This window comes from Haliotis rufescens, unplaced genomic scaffold (genome assembly GCF_023055435.1).
Source record: "Haliotis rufescens isolate VD_foot unplaced genomic scaffold, xgHalRufe1.0.p SCAF_7, whole genome shotgun sequence".
NCBI classification, from domain to species: Eukaryota; Metazoa; Mollusca; class Gastropoda; order Lepetellida; family Haliotidae; genus Haliotis; species Haliotis rufescens.
The window spans coordinates 15,401,483-15,424,840 of NW_025964361.1; the positions used below are offsets into that span (position 1 = coordinate 15,401,483).

The window sequence follows — 23,358 nt, forward strand, 5'->3', positions numbered from 1 at the left end:
ATTCGATTACGGGCATGCAGTCAAACATTGCAATACAAAGTTAAAGATAACGATGTCATATACTAACTACCACGAATTGTAACTTACATGTGCGGTAGGTCTTAACAAAGATTCACGTCGATCTAATGCCGATATTTTTCCAATCATTTTGTAACCAATTTACAAAGAATGAAACTGCAATGCATTTAAATCGTAATTTTCTTTATGTGTAATTATAGATTTAATTTATTAATGTGTAATTATAGATTATTAGTATTGCCGCGATATGGCTAGTCGTTTTCAGAGTACACTTTAGGTCACGTGCAGAATGCAATTGTGTATAAATACTACAATACATTAAATATTGATAATAAAAAAGGCATGAGCTGAGGATGAATGATCATACTCTTATATTTTAATACACGGTGCGAGTCATTTCTTAATAAGATTTAGAAATATTTTAGATAATTATATGCACGTTTAGATAATATTATGCACGTTCGGGGACACGGTTGACTCAGTCGCCTGAGCGCCACAATTTGCTGTGCAGAAGCACGCACGCCAGAAACCCATGAACGCGTGTTCGAATACCGGCGTTTAACCCAAAACACTCACTCACTCAGTGCAGGTTCCTATCAATGACCCTGTATTGTCAAAAATATTTTGTTTTGTTTTTTGTCATGCAAACTATGTTGATTTAAATAAAAATTTAAATATTTAGATATTTAACATAAGTTAAGGTATGACAGGTGGAAACAATGCTTGATGTTTCTGTATCCAAGTATTAATGGTACAAAAAACTAATATAAACATTCCAGTTCTAACAAGTAGAATTATAAATTATGATGATGACAGAGTATGTTTTGATATTTAATATTACAGTTTGCGGAACCCATTCCGGGGGGACTACATGCGGGAGTCAACATCAGCTTCACTGCGCGGCAACATGCCACGGGCGACCTGTAAGTGCGAGAAGGAATTTCTAGTTTCATGTTATAGTTTAACATTCAAGGGGTTTATTGTCTAACCTCAAAACAAACGGTTTGTTTATACTGACGTGTAGTAAATTGTACATATACTAAATATCATGATTATGCATATCAAGTTATGCAATTCCTAATTCGGACTGTGCTCCTGTCGTGCGAGATAAGAATGCTAATTACGGTGAATATTACCATTGGGGCACACAAGAATTTAGGCACTTTTACTCCTAATCTTGCATTTCAGACCATCACTGTTAGACACAATAGTGTGAGTGAGTGAGTTTGGTTTAACGACGCTTTGGACAGTATCTAAGTTATGTCACGGCGTGTCAGCTTGATGTGGGAGGAGGCCCGGAAGTGAAGCAGGTCTCAGACTTTTACCACCTTGGTGAGACCCACAAGCACCAGCATAGTGGTGACCACCATATAAACATAATGGGGGCGAACCGGAATTCGAGCCCACAATCATGTGTTTCTGGCATACCCTTCACGTCGTAATATAACTGTCATACTGTTCACAGCGACGTTAAACCCACCTCACTCACTCACGCCTGACATACCTAAAGGACGCAACGTGGTTGGTTGGACATGGCACTGTGCAGAGCGAATAGCGGCGCCATAGTCGACTGGGCCACCCGTGACAATATAGAGCATTACTTACTGGTTGTCGTAAATGAGGTTATTTTGAACTAACCATGGAATGAAAGAGATTCCACGGTTAGTAGTTATAATCAATAATAATCAATTACATGCACATATTTTCTATATGTGAAGACATTTCTTTTCAGATGGGTAATGAATCTATACAACGAGACGGGTACTATTGCTCTCCATCTCAAGGTCGGCTTGTCGGGCTGGGTATTATGGGATACTTTCACAGACCACTGGACACACAATCACCTCGACACAACCACTGTGCCCTTCCCTCCCCACCCCAGTGTGTTCACCTGTAGTGTGCAGGTGACGGAGGCGAGTTACACGGTCAGTAGGTCGCTCATTACACAACACCCCGTGTCTACTCTGTCATCCCCCGGCAGCCCCGTGCAGCTCTACACCACGTCTACCCAGCTTACACAGAGATCCTCTCCTCTCAATAGACCCTTCTTATTTTCACGAATCACCACAGATGCATCGATATCGCATCACTCGCGAACAATGATTAATTCGAGAAATATTATTATTGTAATGTAGTAATCGTGGAAACGTGGCATGATACATTTTATAGGTTCAGAGCATCTACAACAAACAAAAAAATTTTGGTCGCAATAATACAATATATATAGCCGAGGTATATATTACGACCGTAGAGAGTGCTTCAGTTGTAAATGTGTGCTAACAATGTTTCAGTTTTCAAATGTATGTGTTCCTGAAACTGTTTGCCAGGTTGAGAAAAACATGGTCGAATCACCAACTACAAGTGTTGTACTCGTACGCCATTTTACCAGTCACATATTTTTTTATCTTCAAATTAGAACATTTTTTCTCCTCGATATATAGATAGGCGTTGAAATACACCGTTGCTACATTTGCGTTAGTCAAAGAAAATTCAGAACAACGGTTCCCGTTTTAAAACGAACAAAAATTCGCATTCGCACCAAACCCACCTAGCTTCGTGCTTCGTTACAAGAAATTAAGATACAATGTTACAATATCGGATCGCTGATCTGACAATTGCGGTTCTCTAAAATCTGATCTCGAACTGCCATGCGAATGTTTACACTGCTGTACTTATTGCAGTTGTTGGTGAATGGTGTATCTTTCGTGACCTACAACCACGTGGTATCGGAGCTGTGGACCATCAACGCCTTAACATTCGGAGACTCGATCGAGCTCTTGGAGGTTGACATGCAACTGTAATAGATGTCAACAGCCTCGTGGTGTGATGATGAACAGCTGCACCAGGCCAGTACCAGACAACACGTTCACAGACACTGTAGTCTAGTTGCAACAACATTCACCATCAGGCCAGTACCAGACAACACGTTCACAGACACTGTAGTCTAGTCAACAACATTCACCATCAGGCCAGTACCAGACAACACGTTCACAGACACTGTAGTCTAGTCAACAACATTCACCATCAGGCCAGTACCAGACAACACGTACACAGACACTGTAGTCTAGTCAACAACATTCACCATCAGGCCAGTACCAGACAACACGTTCACAGACACTGTAGTCTAGTTGCAACAACATTCACCATCAGGCCAGTACCAGACAACACGTTCACAGACACTGTAGTCTAGTTGCAACAACATTCACCATCAGGCCAGTACCAGACAACACGTTCACAGACACTGTAGTCTAGTCAACAACATTCACCATCAGGCCAGTACCAGACAACACGTTCACAGACACTGTAGTCTAGTCAACAACATTCACCATCAGGCCAGTACCAGACAACACGTACACAGACACTGTAGTCTAGTCAACAACATTCACCATCAGGCCAGTACCAGACAACACGTTTACAGACACTGTAGTCTAGTCAACAACATTCACCATCAGGCCAGTACCAGACAACACGTTCACAGACACTGTAGTCTAGTTGCAACAACATTCACCATCAGGCCAGTACCAGACAACACGTACACAGACACTGTAGTCTAGTTGCAACAACATTCACCATCAGGCCAGTACCAGACAACACGTTTACAGACACTGTAGTCTAGTCAACAACATTCACCATCAGGCCAGTACCAGACAACACGTACACAGACACTGTAGTCTAGTCAACAACATTCACCATCAGGCCAGTACCAGACAACACGTTCACAGACACTGTAGTCTAGTTGCAACAACATTCACCATCAGGCCAGTACCAGACAACACGTACACAGACACTGTAGTCTAGTTGCAACAACATTCACCATCAGGCCAGTACCAGACAACACGTTTACAGACACTGTAGTCTAGTCAACAACATTCACCATCAGGCCAGTACCAGACAACACGTACACAGACACTGTAGTCTAGTCAACAACATTCACCATCAGGCCAGTACCAGACCACACGTACACAGACACTGTAGTCTAGTCAACAACATTCACCATCAGGCCAGTACCAGACAACACGTTCACAGACACTGTAGTCTAGTCAACAACATTCACCATCAGGCCAGTACCAGACAACACGTACACAGACACTGTAGTCTAGTTGCAACAACATTCACCATCAGGCCAGTACCAGACAACACGTTCACAGACACTGTAGTCTAGTTGCAACAACATTCACCATCAGGCCAGTACAAGACAACACGTTCACAGACACTGTAGTCTAGTCAACAACATTCACCATCAGGCCAGTACCAGACAACACGTTCACAGACACTGTAGTCTAGTTGTAACAACATTCACCATCAGGCCAGTACCAGACAACACGTTCACAGACACTGTAGTCTAGTTGCAACAACATTCACCATCAGGCCAGTACCAGACAACACGTACACAGACACTGTAGTCTAGTCAACAACATTCACCATCAGGCCATGCAGATCAACAGCAATACACAATATACATTCCAATGAAGATAGTTATACTAAATTATCTCACTTCTTATAAAGAGCAGTACACAAGGTGAACAGCACGAAACACATACTAATTAGTCAGTCATAAAGTTTGGATGAACAAACATATTACAGATATATACATTTCTATATTTACTTGGTACTGATGGAATGACTAGTTGAGGGCTGAACATATACCCCACATTTGTGTTGGATTTGCAGATTTTTAAAATGGCTTAAATCCAAATGTGAAGGTCCAAGTGGTTGAGTTCATTATGTTCTCCACATAATATAAAGTTCGCGATCTTATTATCACTCTCGTCACAGAATGTAACAAAATCCCGTCCTGACAGGATTGATGAAAGTATCTCCAAGTCACTTTGCTTGCATTGTTTAGTGTTGCACACTTTTGTAGTATGTGTTTGGCACAGGTTTGTACATGTGTCAAAGGTGGCACCATTGTCTATGTTAACAACATGTGCCAGTTTTAACTGGGGATGGAAATAGGCTGTTTTCTAAGACAAGTAATGCTCGGTGGATAAGAGAACAGTGGAACAGTTCTGGTATTGTAGCCAGAGCAGGTCAATGCATATGGTGTATACATGAAGCTTTTTATAGATAGCATCTTCTTTTATTCTTTGTTACGACTTTTCAGTACTACTTCTTACTCCTTCATCACGTGACTGCATGTTCTTCTAAAGGGGTGAACTGGTTGCCCAGTCGTCTAAGGCGCCGCGATTCGCTGTGCAGAGTTGCGTCCCTTGGGCACATCAGAAATCTGTGATTGCGGGTTCGAATCCCGGTTCGCCTCGATTATGTGTCTAGATTTGTCAGCACCATACCCGTGCTCGTTGGTTTCACCGAAGTGGTAAACGTCTGAGATCTGCATCGCTTCGGGCTTTCCTCCCACATTAAGCTGACACGCTGTGATATAGCTGCAATAATGTTATGAGCGGCGTTGAACCCAAGTTCTAAATGCCCATCAAATACTTGATACATAATGGTTATCGTAAGCTGGCAGTGTCTATGTTACTGTCTGACTCCAACTGTATTTGTAGATTTTCATCACATCGGTTTGGTTGTATTTTTAAATAATGTCAGCTCTGAGTTCTGTCAGTTAAACAGTTTGGGGACAAAGATGTTTTGTGAGCTTCTTAACCCTGCTAAACAATCACGGGTTTCGATCGAAATATTTTATTTGATGTTAATTTTGATTCCTGTCTACATTAGCGGCCGGTCGTGATATCGTCTTGGGTTGTTCACTTGAGGCTATACGTGTCGTGAAATCGTCTTGGGGTGTTCACTTGAGGCTATACGTGTCGTGAGGTCGTCATGGGTTGTTCACTTGAGGCTACACGTGTCGTAAGATCGTCTCGGGTTGTTCACATTAGGCTATACGTGTCGTGTTCACTAGTGGCCAGGGTTGTTCACTCGTATACGTGTCGTGAGATCGTCTAGGGTTGTTCACTAGTATACGTGCCATGAGATAGTCTGGGATTGTTCACTGGTATAGGTGTCGTGAGATCGTCTAGGGGTGTTCACTGGTATAGGTTTCGTGAGATCGCCTAGGGGTGTTCACTGGTATAGGTGTCGTGAGATCGCAATGGGTGTTCACTGATATAGGTGTCGTGAGATCGTCTAGGGGTGTTCACTGGTATAGGTGTCGTGAGATCGTCTTGGGGTGTTCATTGGTATAGGTGTTTTGAGATCGTCTAGGGGTGTTCACTGGTATAGGTGTCGTGAGATCGCCTCAGGTTGTTAACTGGTGGCTATACTTATTGTGAGATCACATAGGGTTGATTACAACTGCAGCAATTTGAGGCTCGTTTGTTCACACAACACAACACATGCAATTGCTATCATATTGTTATTTAAGCCACGAACCTTTCCTAATTTTAGTTAAGGATTGTTACCCATTGCACGTTATTGTCCTCGTAGTTCAGCATTCCTTAAATACATACATCAATATGTTCTCATCAACACTACGTATACACCAATTGGAACTTCGTGGTAACAACAATACATAAAAATAACTTTTCAAGAATAGTCAAGGCATGATTCTTAATCACGTAATTCTAATAATAACTATATTTTGTTAGGACGGCTAAGCGACACCATCATCAGCTGGGCAATCAGCGATTGGTGGACATTGTGATATTGACGTGATGAATGTTGACGAGATGTTGGAGGCCATGTGACTTCGTTGAGTTTCGTGAAATACATGCTTCTGCAAGTTGGGTTATCTAGATTTTGGAACAGGGAGATTTGTCGTCGTTCTTTACGTTGTAGCTGTCGGCTATGCATTACCCATGAATGAGCGGCGACTTGAGGTCCGGTGAATACTCTGTAGATGCACTGTACGCAGGCAATACACAGCATATGTTGTGCTGACAGGTGGCGACATCTGGCAACCACGGACGCTTAAGGTGATGAAACTGTCGTACTTGGAGATTGTAGTTCCTCCACGTTCATGTCACCCGGATCTCACACCAGCTGGATATTACTTATGCCACGTACTTATACTAAGTAAAGGTAAGGAAGTAACGGCGTTACAAGGTCACAGACTGGCCATGTGGGATCGAACATATGACATAACTATTATTGTATGTTGAGCCATAACTACACGGACACTGGTAGGCGTCGACCAAGAATGTGATCGTGGGTCCAGCTCAGTACAAACATACAGCTCCATACATGATAGTGAAGGCATTTACAGAAGTACGTACTCCATTCTGACTGGGCAATATGAGTAATGAATATTATACAATTTTGTATGAATGGTCATGAATAGATTAAGATTTGCCTGATTGACATTGATGCTTCTCTATCTCCAATGAAGCTGAGGCTCAACATGCGTGACAGGTGGCATGTCACTCGGAGCGTCAATCAGCAATTCTTTATTTACAAAGAACAGACAGGTCAGGCTTTTACTGTGTGACGTCTAGAAGTTTTACTTTAATGATGTAACTGTTTTAACTTTATATTTCTTTATGCTTTGTTATATGGCAGTGAAATTTATTGTTAAACAATGATTGTAACTGTATCACATTGTTTCTGATGAGATTCAGTAGAATTTCACTGCATTGTATTTGGACAATGATTAGTTATCAGTTGTTATTGTAATTGCTGTGTAGTCATTTGCATTGATGTGTAAACCTTGTTGATCGTGTAATACAATTGTTGATTGTTTACCATTTGTTGGTTGGTTTTCCACTAAGTTCGTTTAAGTACAGATTTCTGGGTAAACATATTGTTTCATCTTATAAGTTATGTAAGTCTGTTTGTACATTTTGTAAATATCCGCTCAAGGTTAGCTCTAAGACATTATCGTCAGTGAGCGTTGAACTTTGATCCTCGGTGTCTTTCAATACATCACGGTCGTTAGCGAGCTGAAACGTCTCTGGGGAGAAATTGACAGTGTTTGTTAAAACACAGATCAATATTACACTCCAATCACAATTATCAAAATAGGCCAAACTATAGATTTGGATTTAGTTATTTTTCTCTCCCCACTTTATATTTTGTTGATCGAAATTATTGATTATTGTTACCGTCTGTGATTGGGAAATAACAGTAAACAGACACATGACGTCTTTACGACCTTTGTCTGAGATCCATACTAAAAAGTAGGGAAACTACGTCAATTGTTTAGGACAATCAGTATCAACGCCAATCGTTGCATTGTACTTGAAGGAGGAGAGGTGAATATGGGTACACACTGGAATATTTTGAACACTTTCATATGACAAGTACATGCATACATACACACACAGACACACACACACACACACACACACAAACACACACACACACACACACACACACACACACACGCACGCACGCACGCATGCATACACGTCGCTATATAAGTGCAATAAACTCCACTAAGGAGATGTTATTAGATAGTACTCCTCGAAATCGACATAAATACATAAACTGGTATCTCAGACTCGTGAGTGATGAGAAAGACCTGATACTCAATGATAATTATGAACCTTCATCTCGCCATCTGGAGTAATCAGAACACCTTGTAACATACACTCTCTCTCACGTAGTTGACTGGTCTTAAAGGAACTTGTTCAGTCCATCCTACACTGCAATCAGAACACCTTGTAACATACACTCTCTCTCTCTCACATAGTTGACTGATCTTGAAGGAACTTGTTCAGTCGATCCTACACTGCAATCAGAACACCTTGTAACATACACTCTCTCTCTCACACACACATAGTTGACTGATCTTGAAGGAACTTGTTCAGTCCATCCTACACTGCAATCAGAACACCTTGTAACATACACTCTCTCTCTCTCACATAGTTGACTGATCTTGAAGGAACTTGTTCAGTCCATCCTACACTGCAATCAGAACACCTTGTAACATACACTCTCTCTCTCACACACACATAGTTGACTGATCTTGAAGGAACTTGATCAGTCCATCCAACACTGCAATCAGAACACCTTGTAACATACACTCTCTCTCACATAGTTGACTGATCTTGAAGGAACTTGCTCAGCCCATCCTACACTGCAATCAGAACACCTTGTAACATACACTCTCTCTCTCACCTAGTTGACTGATCTTGAAGGAACTTGATCAGTCCATCCTACACTGCAATCAGAACACCTTGTAACACACTCTCTCTCTCACCTAGTTGACTGATCTTGAAGGAACTTGCTCAGTCCATCCTACACTGCAATCAGAACACCTTGTAACACACTCTCTCTCTCACCTAGTTGACTGATCTTGAAGGAACTTGATCAGTCCATCCTACACTGCAATCAGAACACCTTGTAACACACACTCTCTCTCACCTAGTTGACTGATCTTGAAGGAACTTGATCAGTCCATCCTACACTGCAATCAGAACACCTTGTAACATACACTCTCTCTCACGTAGTTGCCTGGTCTTGAAGGAACTTGTTCAGTCCATCCTACACTGCAATCAGAACACCTTGTAACATACACTCTCTCTCACATAGTTGACTGATCTTGAAGGAACTTGTTCAGTCCATCCTACACTGCAATCAGAACACCTTGTAACACACACTCTCTCTCACCTAGTTGACTGATCTTGAAGGAACTTGATCAGTCCATCCTACACTGCAATCAGAACACCTTGTAACATACACTCTCTCTCACGTAGTTGCCTGGTCTTGAAGGAACTTGTTCAGTCCATCCTACACTGCAATCAGAACACCTTGTAACATACACTCTCTCTCACATAGTTGACTGATCTTGAAGGAACTTGTTCAGCCCATCCTACACTGCAATCAGAACACCTTGTAACACACAATCTCTCTCACCTAGTTGACTGATCTTGAAGGAACTTGCTCAGCCCATCCTACACTGCAATCAGAACACCTTGTAACATACACTCTCTCTCACATAGTTGACTGATCTTGAAGGAACTTGTTCAGTCCATCCTACACTGCAATCAGAACACCTTGTAACATACACTCTCTCTCACCTAGTTGACTGATCTTGAAGGAACTTGCTCAGCCCATCCTACACTGCAATCAGAACACCTTGTAACACACACTCTCTCTCACATAGTTGACTGATCTTGAAGGAACTTGTTCAGTCCATCCTACACTGCAATCAGAACACCTTGTAACATACACTCTCTCTCACATAGTTGACTGATCTTGAAGGAACTTGTTCAGTCCATCCTACACTGCAATCAGAACACCTTGTAACACACACTCTCTCTCATAGTTGACTGATCTTGAAGGAACTTGCTCAGCCCATCCTACACTGCGAGCTAACTCTCTCTTAAAGTGTTGAGACACTACTTTGAGTAAAGGCAGGCGACAACTCCAAAATTCTGAGCAAACCGGACTCGACTTTGTTACAGAAGCCATTCATAAATGGACCTGGCAAATGCATACCTGAGGGAATGAGGAAAAATAGTAGGCAAGACTCGTTTTAGCAGTCAAGCTATTTCAAGTCCGTCGCTGAATAATCCCGTCTTCGCCAGGCAAATATTTACAAAAGAACAATCAATTAGCAGGTATACCTTTTATATGTTCTTAGTGTAGGAACAGTAGTCTTGTGTTTTAACACACTCTCTGGCTTTACAGGAACGTGCGTTACGTCTTGTGATGTTCACTTCCAAACATACCATGTTGCGTAGGGGAAAACTTTACACCTCACATATACAAACGTTGTTAAAGACGATTTTTAGGGGTGTTTAATTATCTCGAATGTACCTATTGTCTGCAGTAACTAATGTTTAGTAAACTGCAATTTCGTACAATATCTTCTCGTGGAAGGTTCTGCAACATCATGCCCACCAGGACCCTCATCAAATGACCGATCAAGACTGATTTACGTAATACGAAGGTTAGATGTGACGAATGAGATGGCACACTATCATCGCTTCATTTGAATATGTGAATGTCACTGCTCCTAGCTGACACCTCTGTTCATGCAAAGCTTGATTGATTACCCCATGTCGATTATCATAACCTTTAGCGAGAGGGAATACATCCATACTTACATATTCACAACCAAAATACTCTTAGATCATGTGATTATGAATGAGTGTAACGTTATAAAGTTCTCTTTGTATGCCTTAAGGCATGTTTGCAATACACTCATTGCGTCAAAGACCAACAGCGGCGTCTGGCTTCAGTTGTAGCTATCATACATGTAATTTGTACCAGAAACAAAAGAATTACTCATGTACGAGTTTATGGTAAACATTATGAATAGGTTTTACTGGTTCAAATTTCAACAAATGAACCAGTGTATTTGTGAGTTAAACATGGTTAAATCTACAGGTAATCTAGCTCAACTTTGAAAACACAGTATATTTATCTCCATTCTACCATGACTAAAAAAACGCGAACTCTTTGGTGTTAACAAATACTTTGAGTGAAGCGGCATGGTTTGAGTCCAGGGTATCGTTTCTCAAAGCAGTCGTAAATTTACACGCTCGTAGAGTTTACGCCAATTTTACACCGACGTAATATTACACTAGAATTGTGAAACGCCCCTGGTTCAGTATTTCCAAGTGACGCCAGTTTTACAAGCACGTAAGACTTACGACTGCTTTGTGAAATGGTACCCATTGACTTGAGTGGGTTGTCGATCTGAATAGCGGACTTACCGACAACAGCCATTAAGCAAAATATGGCGCTGTATGTTCAGGCAGTTTGTTTATACCGTAATACTTCACTTGGACATGTGACAGGCTTTGAAAGCATATGTGCACGGCAACTTTGAAATCTAACATGATGGGGGCACCCCTACAGAAAACTAAGCAAGCTTTGCAAATCTTTCCTTCTCCACCGCACGTCACCATTATGACGCCATATCGCACAACAAGCAAAACCAATGACATTTCAGTCGTATATAGAAAATTCCAAGCACTCTGTTGTCCCTAAAACTTAAAATAATACTCTTTGTAGATTAGTAAATGGTGTTTTCTACACGAGATGTATTGCCACACATCGTTTAAATATTGTAGTAACTGCAACTGTGCATTGTGTAATCTATAATTGCAGATATACTTATTTAAATATGCCTACCGACGATGACTGAAAAAAGGTACTATTTTATGAATATAAGCTTCCGCGGTGATGCGGCCGTCAAATCGGCTGTTTCAATCAGAAGGGGTTTATCGTGACTTAATAGCCTCTGATTGACCAATCCGAATCGAGTAATTTCCAAATTCATGGTAGAATATCTAATATACCTAATTGTATTCTTTGGGTTCGTGTTTGCGTGTCAGTAATATTTGTTTTAACGTATTACCTGCAAAGTGTAAGTGGTAGAAAATTTCAGCAATATATGCCGCATTATATTGATAGCATCAAACGCAAACATTGTATATGTGGTTGAAACACTATTCCAATTTATCAATTCGTGACAGCCTAATGTTGGAGGTCTTTGATGTGAACCCAGACAGCGCGGGTGTGATTCAGATAAACAAATTAAGAATCTTGGAATCAATCACACAATTACAGGCACAGCTATGGACCGCAGCTCTCCAAATTTTCGGCTTTTTTCACCAGCTTTGAATAAGATCTCCTTTCAAAGGGTTTTTTCTCAGTAATATGGCCATCAATATCATAAGCTAAAGATGATTCCATAACGCTAACGGTTCAGTCAGGAAGCAGGAATTATTGATCACATTAATGGTGAATCGTTAATATCTTGATCAATACACGAACGACGAAAGTTAACTTTCCCCTTTGTCCCGACATGGGAAACTTGAATCCTAGCCTGAACATCGATAGACAACATGATTTCTACCTTGGTCCGGAATGTAAGTCATTCAGAGGCGTACAGCAATGACACATTTTACACAGATCTCCAGTAAGTATGACGGTGTACCATCTTCTCGTGCTTGCATACAGCGCAATACAATGTTGCAATGCTTGTTTAAAAGTAGAGTTTATTGTCGACAACGTCATAGTGGACAAAATAAGTAATAGTGCAGCTCAGTGGACGCTGAGTGGTATCACTACTGATGAGGAGTGTGGCATCAAGTGTGTGCAGGCTACAGGTTGCCTGTCCTTCTTCTACAACGAGGCTGAGGGCAACTGCAGGCTTCACTCCACCATGTTCAAGCCTTCAGAGTCGTCTCTGGAAGCAGCTCCTGGCTACACGTACCGTAAACGTAAGTTGAAGTAGAAACCCATGAGATGATATAACGCCGCTTTCACGGTAATTCACTTACGTCATGTATTAAATTGGGAAGAATATCTAAACTGGAATTGGGCGATGACCTATTTGGTTTTACAAGGTGCTAAGAAGACAGTGCTCAAAATCAAAGTAGTGGATCAGTGTCTCAATAAAATCCTACATTACTTATTTAAAACAACCTGGGCCAGCCTCACTTCAGTGAGAATGAACGTCAAGATGTAAGTAAACATTTGCGTCTTTTCAAATGGAATACCAAATTTGTGAATCTTCGCCCAACGTTTGGCTTGTGGCCTGAGAGGTGAAATGTATTGCCTTTCATTGCAGCTTTTTGCCCTCAACTTGCAAAATATATTATACCCAGCGGGACAACAGGCGTCTCATCTGAGGGCAGTGTCATGGTTGCACGTGTGTCATGTGAAAGCGACGCCATCTTTATTGGAACATCTGAAACCGTCAAATGTGACGCTGACGGGTTTTGGCCGCAGATGGGGTCATGTGCTTTGACGCGCTGGTCGCACCCGGTACGTCACTCAAACTATATATTTCCCTTCAGGTAAAATGTCAGGTAAAAAATATTCTGAAACGGTCCAAGGAAATTGGCCATTGTAGAAAGCGTCAAGACGAAGTTAGAGACAACGGCTACAGAGTGAGAGAAAAGGGCCAATGCTTCAGGCAAGAATAAAAAAAGCGTGCCCTACTGAGAAAACAGGCAGTGAGTAGAACCAAATTGGCGACCAATTTGAATGAAATTTCATCAGTGAACAGTAAGTATATAACTGCCAATTAGACTAACATTTAGTCTCTGAAATCTTATATCACACAATATCCTTCTCGACTCTAAAAATAAAATAAAAAATCCCTATGCTGTGGAATAAAGCTAGCTAGGGCTGGCTAGACTTGCTTTTGTATGCGTTTCTAGATAATATTATATTTTTTTAATAAAATAAATTTATTCCACGGTCATGGTGCAGGACTAAACTGCCAATGTGAATATGTATCACGTACTGGGGTGAACCGATATAGTGTTTACATAGTTGTTTACATTTTGAGGCGTTACCGTTATGACATTACAAGGAACGATCTTTCACTGATAGGGGCCTAGTGCCAACTTGTTCGAATAGCTTTTCTAATACGAGTATTTCAAATAAGGATTCCCCGTATAGAATTGGTTGGAAATCATAAAGGAGAGTCCTCATACAGAAAGTTGTCTTCTCATGGGTCATTCATTTACTATCAGTTTGAGTTAATCCTCTGTGGATCTAGTGGTGTCGACGATCTCTCCTTTCAATTACATTTGCACTAACAACTTACAATGATGTTCGGGTTATCTTAATCCGTTTATACAATCATTTTTTTCTTTAAATTTACTTATTCACATACATTTTTACTGTAGTAATATGCTAATCGATATTTATAAAAACTTTAAACAAAAATAGATTATTCTTTCAACTTACAAATCATACTTACTATTCACTGATTCACTTAAATTCAGGATATTATTTGCAGATATTAGTTGCTGATTTCTCAATACAGTACAATTTGGCCCTTTCCTCTGATGCTATAACCGCCTCTTCTAACACCGCTTTGGTCGCTTCTAAAATGGCCTTTTCAACAGTTCAAATCTAAATAAACCCGTATAAATACCGTCTGTTATCCAAAACGCTTGTGAGAAGTTTTTTTCATTTAATTTACCGGCCAATGAATGATAATGAGTAGCTAGGAGCTCTACAAAGTAGTGGACAAAGATACTGTGTAATGCATTAAAGAATGAAAACGATGGTTTTCAAAATAAGACCAGTCAGAACAATTGAAACATAATTTTAGGATTTATTGTACGAAACAGGAGGTTTTTTTTCACCTCTCAACCTGATAGAGTTGAAATTAAGGATGCGACTCTAAATCGGGTGATTATTTGACAAGATTATCTTGCGAAGCGTTCCAAATATGAAACTATCTCATTCACATCCGAGATAACTGAACCATTGCTGATATTTGCCATTTACTGAAAAGGTACCATCCAATGTGCTCGCCGTACCATTTTTTTATTTCGAATTGGCATAAATGTTCCTCTCTGCGTGCACACCCAGCACAGTGCATCACATAATATCACGTGATGTAAATATGAGCATGTATTTCAGACAGTGCCATTCAGTGAAGCAATCCCCTTCACTACCAAGGCTGGGACAGCGATTGACATCATTGGCCGTTCGTTTGGAAAAGAGTAAGTAACCAAACATAACACATATTGCCTCAACAACATGTTGTTTGCTACACAGCAGTTTATATATAGATAGAATGTGGCAGGATCAGATACACGTTTGAATGTTCACATAAATGACCCACTGCCACAATTAGTAGTGTGAGCGTAACTACTACCTGTACAGTTGCTAGTGAAAATCATTACACGACCTTAACGATGCTGATCTGATGTAAAATTGTGCCACACGTGACCAGTGTTGTTATAAGAGCACATGTAACAGGCAATCTATAACAAGACACACGTTCAGGATGCTACCACTTCACAACCTTGATCTGTGGAATTTGTGAGATAACGCCTTGACATTTCAAATCAAAAGTCGAGTTGTGTGTTGACGTTGTGGGAAGGAATAACTTTACTACCTGACCACTTTCAGTGATATAAAGTTCCCGTGTTCTAGGTTACAGATGGAAATAGGCGCTGGGAGCGACGTTGCGCTCTACCTGATGGCGAGTGAAGACGGCATCCTGGATCGGGCGTCCATTGTAAGCGGCAATAAAGAAGGCCTCATCAGCCTCTCGACGTCGGAGTTCTACAAACCTGCAAAAGAATTTAAATGCAATGTGAAGATATCCAGCACCGAGTTCACGGTAAGAGTTTTCTACAGTACATAACTTTATAATTACCGGTATAGAGAATGTGTTATGTTAAGCTCCGTGCATTCCATTTTATGGTCTAATATATTCATGACACGTGATAGTGATGTTGTCCCTTGTGCTGTATTTACAACGCTTTATTTAAAACTTGTTTTTCTGACTGCCTCCGTGGTCTAGTGAATAGAGCGTCTGCCCGTAGAGTTTGGGGACATTGGCTTCAGCTGTTACATCAATATACTCTTTTATTGTGACCCGCTTCCAGTGGTCTGGTGGTAGAGCGTCCGACCGTAAAGCGGAAGGTCCGGGGTTCGATCCCCGACCACGTCATACCAAAAGACGAAGGTATTAACAGTTACCCGCCTGGCGCTCGGCATTAAGGGGCTATAACAATGACGGGGCGGCTCGGAGACAGTATGCTGTGTCTGTGTGGGGTATTCTTGTTAAACTGCGGCATGGTATCTCAGAGGGATAGCACTATTAAACAGGCATTAGCCCGGACTAGTACCACACACGCACATACGCACACACGCACACACGCACGCACGCACACATATACGCAAACACACACACACACACGCGTGTGTGAATTTAATACGAGCATACGACTTTTCCATTGGACGAGAGGCCGATCACATGGCCGCGAAACTGACGTTCACAAGTGTATGAACGACACCTCTTGACGTCCATACGTTATTCACAAGACTGTTTTCTTGAAATGACAGAAACAGTGACGGACTACTTCCAAACGTCCTGTGGAAACCCCTAGTATTTCTCTCGCCTGGCAATTCCCTAGCCGGAATACAAACGGAAAACGTTGTTTCTGATCAGTTAGACCTTTAAATCTTAAATCTAGACAAAATTTGAATATATTTGTTGCAACCAAACTACAAATGATACCGATGTGTACCAAGAGCATTATCTGTTTCCGTTTCAGTTATCTGTGGGTGGTAAGGTGGTTTTCACATACGTCCACGTGGTGCCAGTTGAGTCCATAGACAAGCTAAGATTTATGAATGGCATTGAACTGAAGGAAATCCATATGTATCAATGACTGATGAAAGTATGCTGTAACATGGTATGTTACGCTCGTCGGGCACATTTTATTAAATACATAGAGATGTAAAAAATATGATAATTTACTTCTTTAAATGATTTCGACCAAACGTATTGAAAATAAACGTACGTGTATTTCCCATCTCTGTGGGTGGGGCAGTGACAAAATTATCTAATCTTACAAGATAGTCTTCTTTTCTTTGATTTAAGTAGAGATTTTGATACCTGCAAATTTTAAGTTAAATATAGTGTATAAAGATTATGTTTATGATGTGTGGTGTGTTTTGGGTTTTGTGTGTGTTAGTATAAGAATTAATTTAATCGTTTCATATGATTCCCCCTTTATTTGTGGAAGTGATCTCTATTTTGCCTTCAACATGTTAATGTGCTGTTCCTGTGACGTGTGAAACAAAGGGCTGATGTGGCAGGTGTGCAACTGCCCTCTTCACTAGAATGAGTGACAAACACAATCTGGCTACTAAAAACTGCATATGTCATTCCAGTGAAAACGATATTAAATATCTCAGATGGCTTATACAGGTATGCCCATGTGTGCTGCGTCATGTTGGTTTGATTATATTATACGTCACTATGTATTAGATGGCTTGTACAGGTATGCCTATGTTTGTTGTGTCATGTTGGTTTGATTATATTAAACGTCACTATGTATTAGATGGCTTGTACAGGTATGCCTATGTTTGTTGTGTCATGTTGGTTTGATTATATTATACGTCACTATGTATTAGATGGCTTGTACGGGTATGCCTATGTTTGTTGTGTCATGTTGGTTTGATTATATCACCATCCTGTGTTAAAGATGTCGAAGTCTTACAATAAAATACTTTACTTTACGTATGCAGTTGCTGTCTTTTTATTGAACGTATATTGATATGAATATATCAGTTTTGTTGCTTTCTGCTTTTGTTCTGTCTTTCATCATATTCTTACTGAGAATGTGTTAGAAGTAAGATTGTAATGAATTATGTCATCTGAAGTCAATTACAATGCGACAGGCATCAGCATATCAATATTGTAATAACAATTTATTACTAGTCACGAAAAGTACTTACTTAAATTCTTTACTGCCACTGATAAATGCATGTCATTCGTCAAAAAGCTGAAATAAAAAAAGTTTCATTTAAAAATAACTATTATCGGAATTCAAACGCGTTTTACTCCACTCCGCATGTATTTTCACTTCGAAAGTACATCCACGACGGTCACGTACATGATAGCAATAGCAAAGTTTCCATTACACCTGAAGAGCCGTTGAACGGCGAAATGTCTTGTGTGGAGTTTTGACAAGCGCGAATATCTGGACACTGTTATCTTTTGTATATTTAATACTGATACACCTGATATATATTGGGAAGTTACAGAGGATTTATTTCCAGACCATGTGACACATTAGTATTAGTTTTCCTAGCTTGGCAGACCATGTGACATATTGGTTGTTCTAGCTGGGCAGATCGTGTGACATATTGGTTGTTCTAGCTGGGCAGATCGTGTGACATATTGGTTGTCCGAGCTAGACAGACCTTGTGACTTATTGGTTGTCCTAGTTAGGCAGACTATTTGACATATGGGTTGTCCTAGCTAGGCAGACTACGTGACATAGTGGTTGTCAGAACAAAGCAGACCGTTTGACATATTTTTTGTCCTAGCCAGACACACCATGTGATAGGGGGCACGGGTGGCCCAGTCGTCTAAGGCGCCGCGATTCGCTGTGCAGAGTTGCGTCCCTTGGACATATTGGTTGTCCTACCTAGGCAGACCGTGTGAGATATGGGTTGCCCTAGTTAGGCAGACCGTGTGAGATATGGGTTGCCCTAGTTAGGCAGACCGTGTGAAATATTGGTTGTCCTAGCTAGGCAGACCATGTGACATACTGGTTGTCCGAATTAGGCAGACAGTTTGACATATTTGTCTGAGCTAGACAAACCATGTGACAGATTGTTTTGTTCTAGCGACGCTGTCCGTGTGACATAGTGGTTGTCAAAGTTAGTCAGACCATGTGACATACTGGTTGTCCTAGCTCTGCAGACCATGTGACATATTGGTTGTCCTAGTTTGACAGACCATGTGAGATATTGGTTATCAAAGCGAGGCAGACCATGTGACATACTAGTATCGGTTTCCTAGCTAGGCAAACCGTGTGACATATTGGTTGCCCTAGCTCTGCAGACCGTTTGACATACTGGTTGTCCTGGCGTGGTAGCCCATGTGACATATTGGTTTTCCTAGCTTGACAGACCATGTGACATATTGATTGTCCTTACTAGGCAGACCGTTTGACATATTGGTCGTCCTAGTTTGGCAGACCATGTGACAGTTTGTGTGACATATTGGTTATCAAAGCGAGGCAGACCATGTGACATACTAGTATCGGTTTCCTAGCTAGGCAGACCGTGTGACATATTGGTTGCCCTAGCTCTGCAGACCGTTTGACATACTGGTTGTCCTAGCGTGGTAGCCCATGTGACATATTGGTTTTCCTAGCTTGACAGACCATGTGACATATTGATTGTCCTTACTAGGCAGACCGTTTGACATATTGGTCGTCCTAGTTTGGCAGACCATGTGACATATTGGTTGTCCTAGCACTGCAGACCATGTGACAGATTGGTTGTCCTAGTTTGACAGACCGTGTGACATATTGGTTGTCCTAGTTAGGCAGACCATGTGACATATTGGTTGTCCTAGCTAGGCAGACCGTGTGACATATTGGTTGTCCTAGTTAGGCAGACCATGTGACATATTGGTCGTCCTGGGTAGGCAGACCGTGTGACACATTGGTTGTCCTAGCTAGGTAGACCATGTAACATACTTGTTGTCAGAACTAGGCAGGCCGTTTGACATAGTGTTTGTCCTAGTTAGGCAGACAGTTGACATATTGGTTGTCCTAGCGTGGTAGGCCGTGTGACATATTGGTTGTCCTAACTAGGCAGACCATGTGACATATTGGTTGTCCTAACTAGGCAAACCATGTGACATATTGGTTGTCCTAGCTAGGCAGACCGTGTGACATATTGGTTGTCCTAGTCAGGCAGACCATGTGACATATTGGTTGTCCTACCTAGGCAGACCGTGTGACATATTGATTGTCCTAGCTAGGCAGACCATGTGACATATTGGTTGTCCTAGTCAGGCAGACCATGTGACATACTGGTTGTCAGAACGAGGCAGACCGTTTGACATACTGGTTCACGTAGCAAGACACACCATTTCAAATATTGGTTTTCCTACCTGGGCAGGCCATGTGACATATTGGTTGCCCGAGCTAGGCAGACCATGTGACATATTGGTTGTCCTAGCTAGGCAGACCATGCACCATACTTGTTGTCAGAACTAGGCAGGCCGTTTGACATATTGTTTGTCCTAGAGAGGCAGACCATGTGACATACTAATATTGGTTGCCCTGGCTGGGGAGACCGTGTGACAGATTGGTTGTCCTAGTTAGGCAGACCATGTGACATATTGGTTGTCCTAGTGAGGCAGACCGTGTGACAGATTGGTTGTCCTAGTGAGGCAGCCTATTTGGCATATTGGTTGTCAGAACTAGACAGACCGTGTGCCATATTGGTTTCCTGATCAGAGAGTGTGCAATTTCTGTCTAAGCAGATCAGAACGTGTGCCATATTGGTTGCCTGATCAGACAGTGTGCAATTTCTGTTGTCTGAGCAGATCAGACCGTGTGCCATAATGGTTGCCTGATCAGACAGTGTGCAATTTCTGTTGTCTGAGCAGATCAGACCGTGTGCCATATTGGTTGTCTGAGCAGATCAGACCATGCGCCATATTGGTTGTCTGAGCAGATCAGACCGTGTGCTATTTCTATTGTCTGAGCAGATCAGACCGTGTGCTATTTCTATTGTCTGAGCTGGCGACGAATGCGCCACCATGAACAAACTGTAAGTTTGATATTCAGCTTAGTAATCTAAGTATTTAGAAAGATAGCCATACGAACATCAATATTAATCAGTCGTTATTTTTGAAGGGGTATGGTATCCAAAATGATATCATATTTGTAAGTACTGAAATGTCATGTACATAGATTGATAAAATTCCGACTCGAACCCATCGACTTTCTTCTGCAGTTTAACCAAAACTTGTCAATCAATTGGCATAAAAAAATGTGTTTTTCTACACAAGGCCTGATTGACTGATTGTTTAACTAGTGTAGTAGCACAGGACATAAAAGACATCCCTTACATTACTGCAGTGTCAGCTGCGAACATCAACATCGATTAGATCTGAACTTGAATAATTAAAATCATTGTGACAAGCGACCAAGGAGATTCACATGAGTCACTGACATATAATCAGCCCGATCCAGAATGCGTGGGTTTCAGAAACCACTGAACCTCTATGGGCATTAGGCAACTCCGTTGAGAACAAGAGATCATCAGGTGTGCCAAGTGGCCGTATTGCATAGCTATGTTTACAGGAAGGATGATATATAACATAGGTTTGTACGATGACACACGTGTTGTGTTGTTGTTTTTCACCGCTAGTTTGCCTTTTACGTCAAATAGAATCTGTTTCGGTGGGAATGGAGACTTGCTATTATCTGGCGTTGACGTATTATATTGATTTGAACTGGGTCGATGTTTAAATTATGATGAGTCAACTACAAAAGAATTGATGGGGCCTAGACATAACAACTGCTCCCCACTGTATTGCAATACGAACTTATTTCGTAAACTTTTTCATCAGCATAATCTCTGCAATTATACCGAGAAGACCTAATTCCATATTAACTCCTAATTTAAATCCTAACAGAATCAACCTTCATTGAAAATGTCATTGTATAACATCAAAATACATAATTTAACCTTTATGAGCTAGATTAGCCCTTTATCCCCCTGAGATAACAGTCAGTTGAGTTGCTGTTCACTCAACCATAACTTGTGTTGTTTTAAGCTGTCTAACTAATGGGTGTATAACTAATTGGAATATAAGCAAGAGCAACCCGACCTCTTCGTAAGTTTTTATCTGAAGACAACGCATAATTGTATGTATTGGTTATAACCATTTTTTCTTTCTACCAAGATTCCAAAGAGCATCATATAACTCTTATTCAGAAGCCGTTTGATCAAGACATTCAAGGCCTCAATGAAGCTTTCAAAGAGTCTTCTTGTAGACATGTGAAGGACAATTCCAAATTTGACGCATCAGTGACAATAACGATGTCCGATGCAATTCCCTATTTTGACTTGTACAATATGTTTCCGTGTTGTTAAGGTGAACAATCGACTTGCCTTTGCATGTGTTTGTGACATCGGTAGGACAGGATACGCTCATGTTTTTCCTGAACACCTGGTATCATCACTATTTCAAAGTGATCCATTAACAAATGTTTATGATATAGTCGGAATTGTATAATCGACTCTGTTTTTCACAGAGATTTCTTATGAATATGGAAGGGTTTTGTCGCTTTTATTTACACTAAGTTATTAAAATTGAATCTTATAAGTGAGTGTGAGTGAGTAAGTTTGATTTTACGCCGCTTTTAACAATATTCCAGCAATATCACGGCGGGGGACACCCGAAATGGGCTTCACACATTGTATCCATGTCGTGAATCGAACCCGGGTCTTCGGTGTGACGAGCGAACGCTTTAACCAACTAGGCTACCCGACCGCCCCCTCATGAGTGAAATACCGAATAAAAGAAACGGCATTGGTGGGAGATATGATTTTCTACACAGTTAACGGAAACAAAATGAGTTCGTAAATACGCTAATGGCGTATCATAATCGGGAAACAACAGCCAATTTGACGTTTCTGTTGACGGAAGTATATATATCTATATGCAGTTACTCCCCGTGTGTTGATTTTCATGTAAGGCTGAGGATATAGTGGGGCATACTACAGTACCATTATCATTATCTGTGTACCTATTTCACCCACAGCGCTGAATTTGTAATCTTGCTGATTGTGTTTTAGGGGTGGGTTCTTATAAGGTTCTTATGTTTCCGAAACAGGAAGTGGTATACGTAAAGCCAGAAGTATAAGGTTTGCAATAAACTGGGCTACAGTTATTGAACTTTCGGTTGAAAAATGATAGGCAGGCAGCCTATATTTCGATACCGGTACTTAATCAAAACAGGAAGTATTAAGAATCAATTCAAAAGTAAGTTACAACCATAATATCTCTCGCCTTAGTTCTAATGTAGTCAGCATCTGTTTTTCGAAACCACAAGTGACAAAATCAAACTCTGAAATACTCAACACTTTGAAACTGACAAAGTTCTAAAGAAGTAAGGGCCTTGATAATACAGTAAAAAGAGTGCCATTGGAGCCCGATATCGCAGCTTACAGATTAAA

The 23,358-nt window shown here is 41.0% G+C and overlaps 3 protein-coding genes across 3 annotated transcripts in view; 2 read left to right on the plus strand and 1 right to left on the minus strand.

The window, feature by feature from the left end:
* The first annotated feature begins 869 nt into the window (after positions 1 to 869).
* LOC124114991 lies at positions 870 to 3,207 on the plus strand. The gene is made up of 3 exons (XM_046475761.2): positions 870 to 941; positions 1,751 to 1,943; positions 2,700 to 3,207. The coding sequence occupies exons 2-3, from the start codon at positions 1,758 to 1,760 to the stop codon at positions 2,817 to 2,819; spliced, it is 306 nt and encodes a 101-aa protein (XP_046331717.2). The 5' UTR covers positions 870 to 941; positions 1,751 to 1,757; the 3' UTR covers positions 2,820 to 3,207.
* An 8,540-nt stretch (positions 3,208 to 11,747) lies between these two features.
* Positions 11,748 to 17,847, plus strand: LOC124115007. The gene is made up of 5 exons (XM_046475782.2): positions 11,748 to 13,097; positions 13,448 to 13,644; positions 15,262 to 15,344; positions 15,781 to 15,970; positions 16,911 to 17,847. The coding sequence occupies exons 1-5, from the start codon at positions 12,800 to 12,802 to the stop codon at positions 17,025 to 17,027; spliced, it is 885 nt and encodes a 294-aa protein (XP_046331738.1). The 5' UTR covers positions 11,748 to 12,799; the 3' UTR covers positions 17,028 to 17,847.
* The window catches only part of LOC124114992, a 51,109-nt gene continuing 43,532 nt past the window's right edge, over positions 15,782 to 23,358 (minus strand). The window contains exons 6-7 of the mRNA XM_046475762.2: positions 18,100 to 18,146; positions 15,782 to 15,920 (exon numbers count right to left, since the gene is read on the minus strand). The gene's annotated coding sequence lies outside the window, so the exon portion shown is untranslated. The remainder of the gene's footprint in view (positions 15,921 to 18,099; positions 18,147 to 23,358) is intronic.

Bases quoted from the DNA above. Each gene is read 5' to 3' on its own strand.
- LOC124115007 (XM_046475782.2), top strand. From the start codon at position 12,800: ATGACGGTGTACCATCTTCTCGTGCTTGCATACAGCGCAATACAATGT. The intron at 13,098-13,447 runs GTAAGTTGAAGT...CTTTCATTGCAG, and splicing joins TGGCTACACGTACCGTAAAC to CTTTTTGCCCTCAACTTGCA. The intron at 15,971-16,910 runs GTAAGAGTTTTC...TTTCCGTTTCAG, and splicing joins TATCCAGCACCGAGTTCACG to TTATCTGTGGGTGGTAAGGT.
- LOC124114991 (XM_046475761.2), top strand. From the start codon at position 1,758: ATGAATCTATACAACGAGACGGGTACTATTGCTCTCCATCTCAAGGTC. The intron at 1,944-2,699 runs GTCAGTAGGTCG...TACTTATTGCAG, and splicing joins TGACGGAGGCGAGTTACACG to TTGTTGGTGAATGGTGTATC.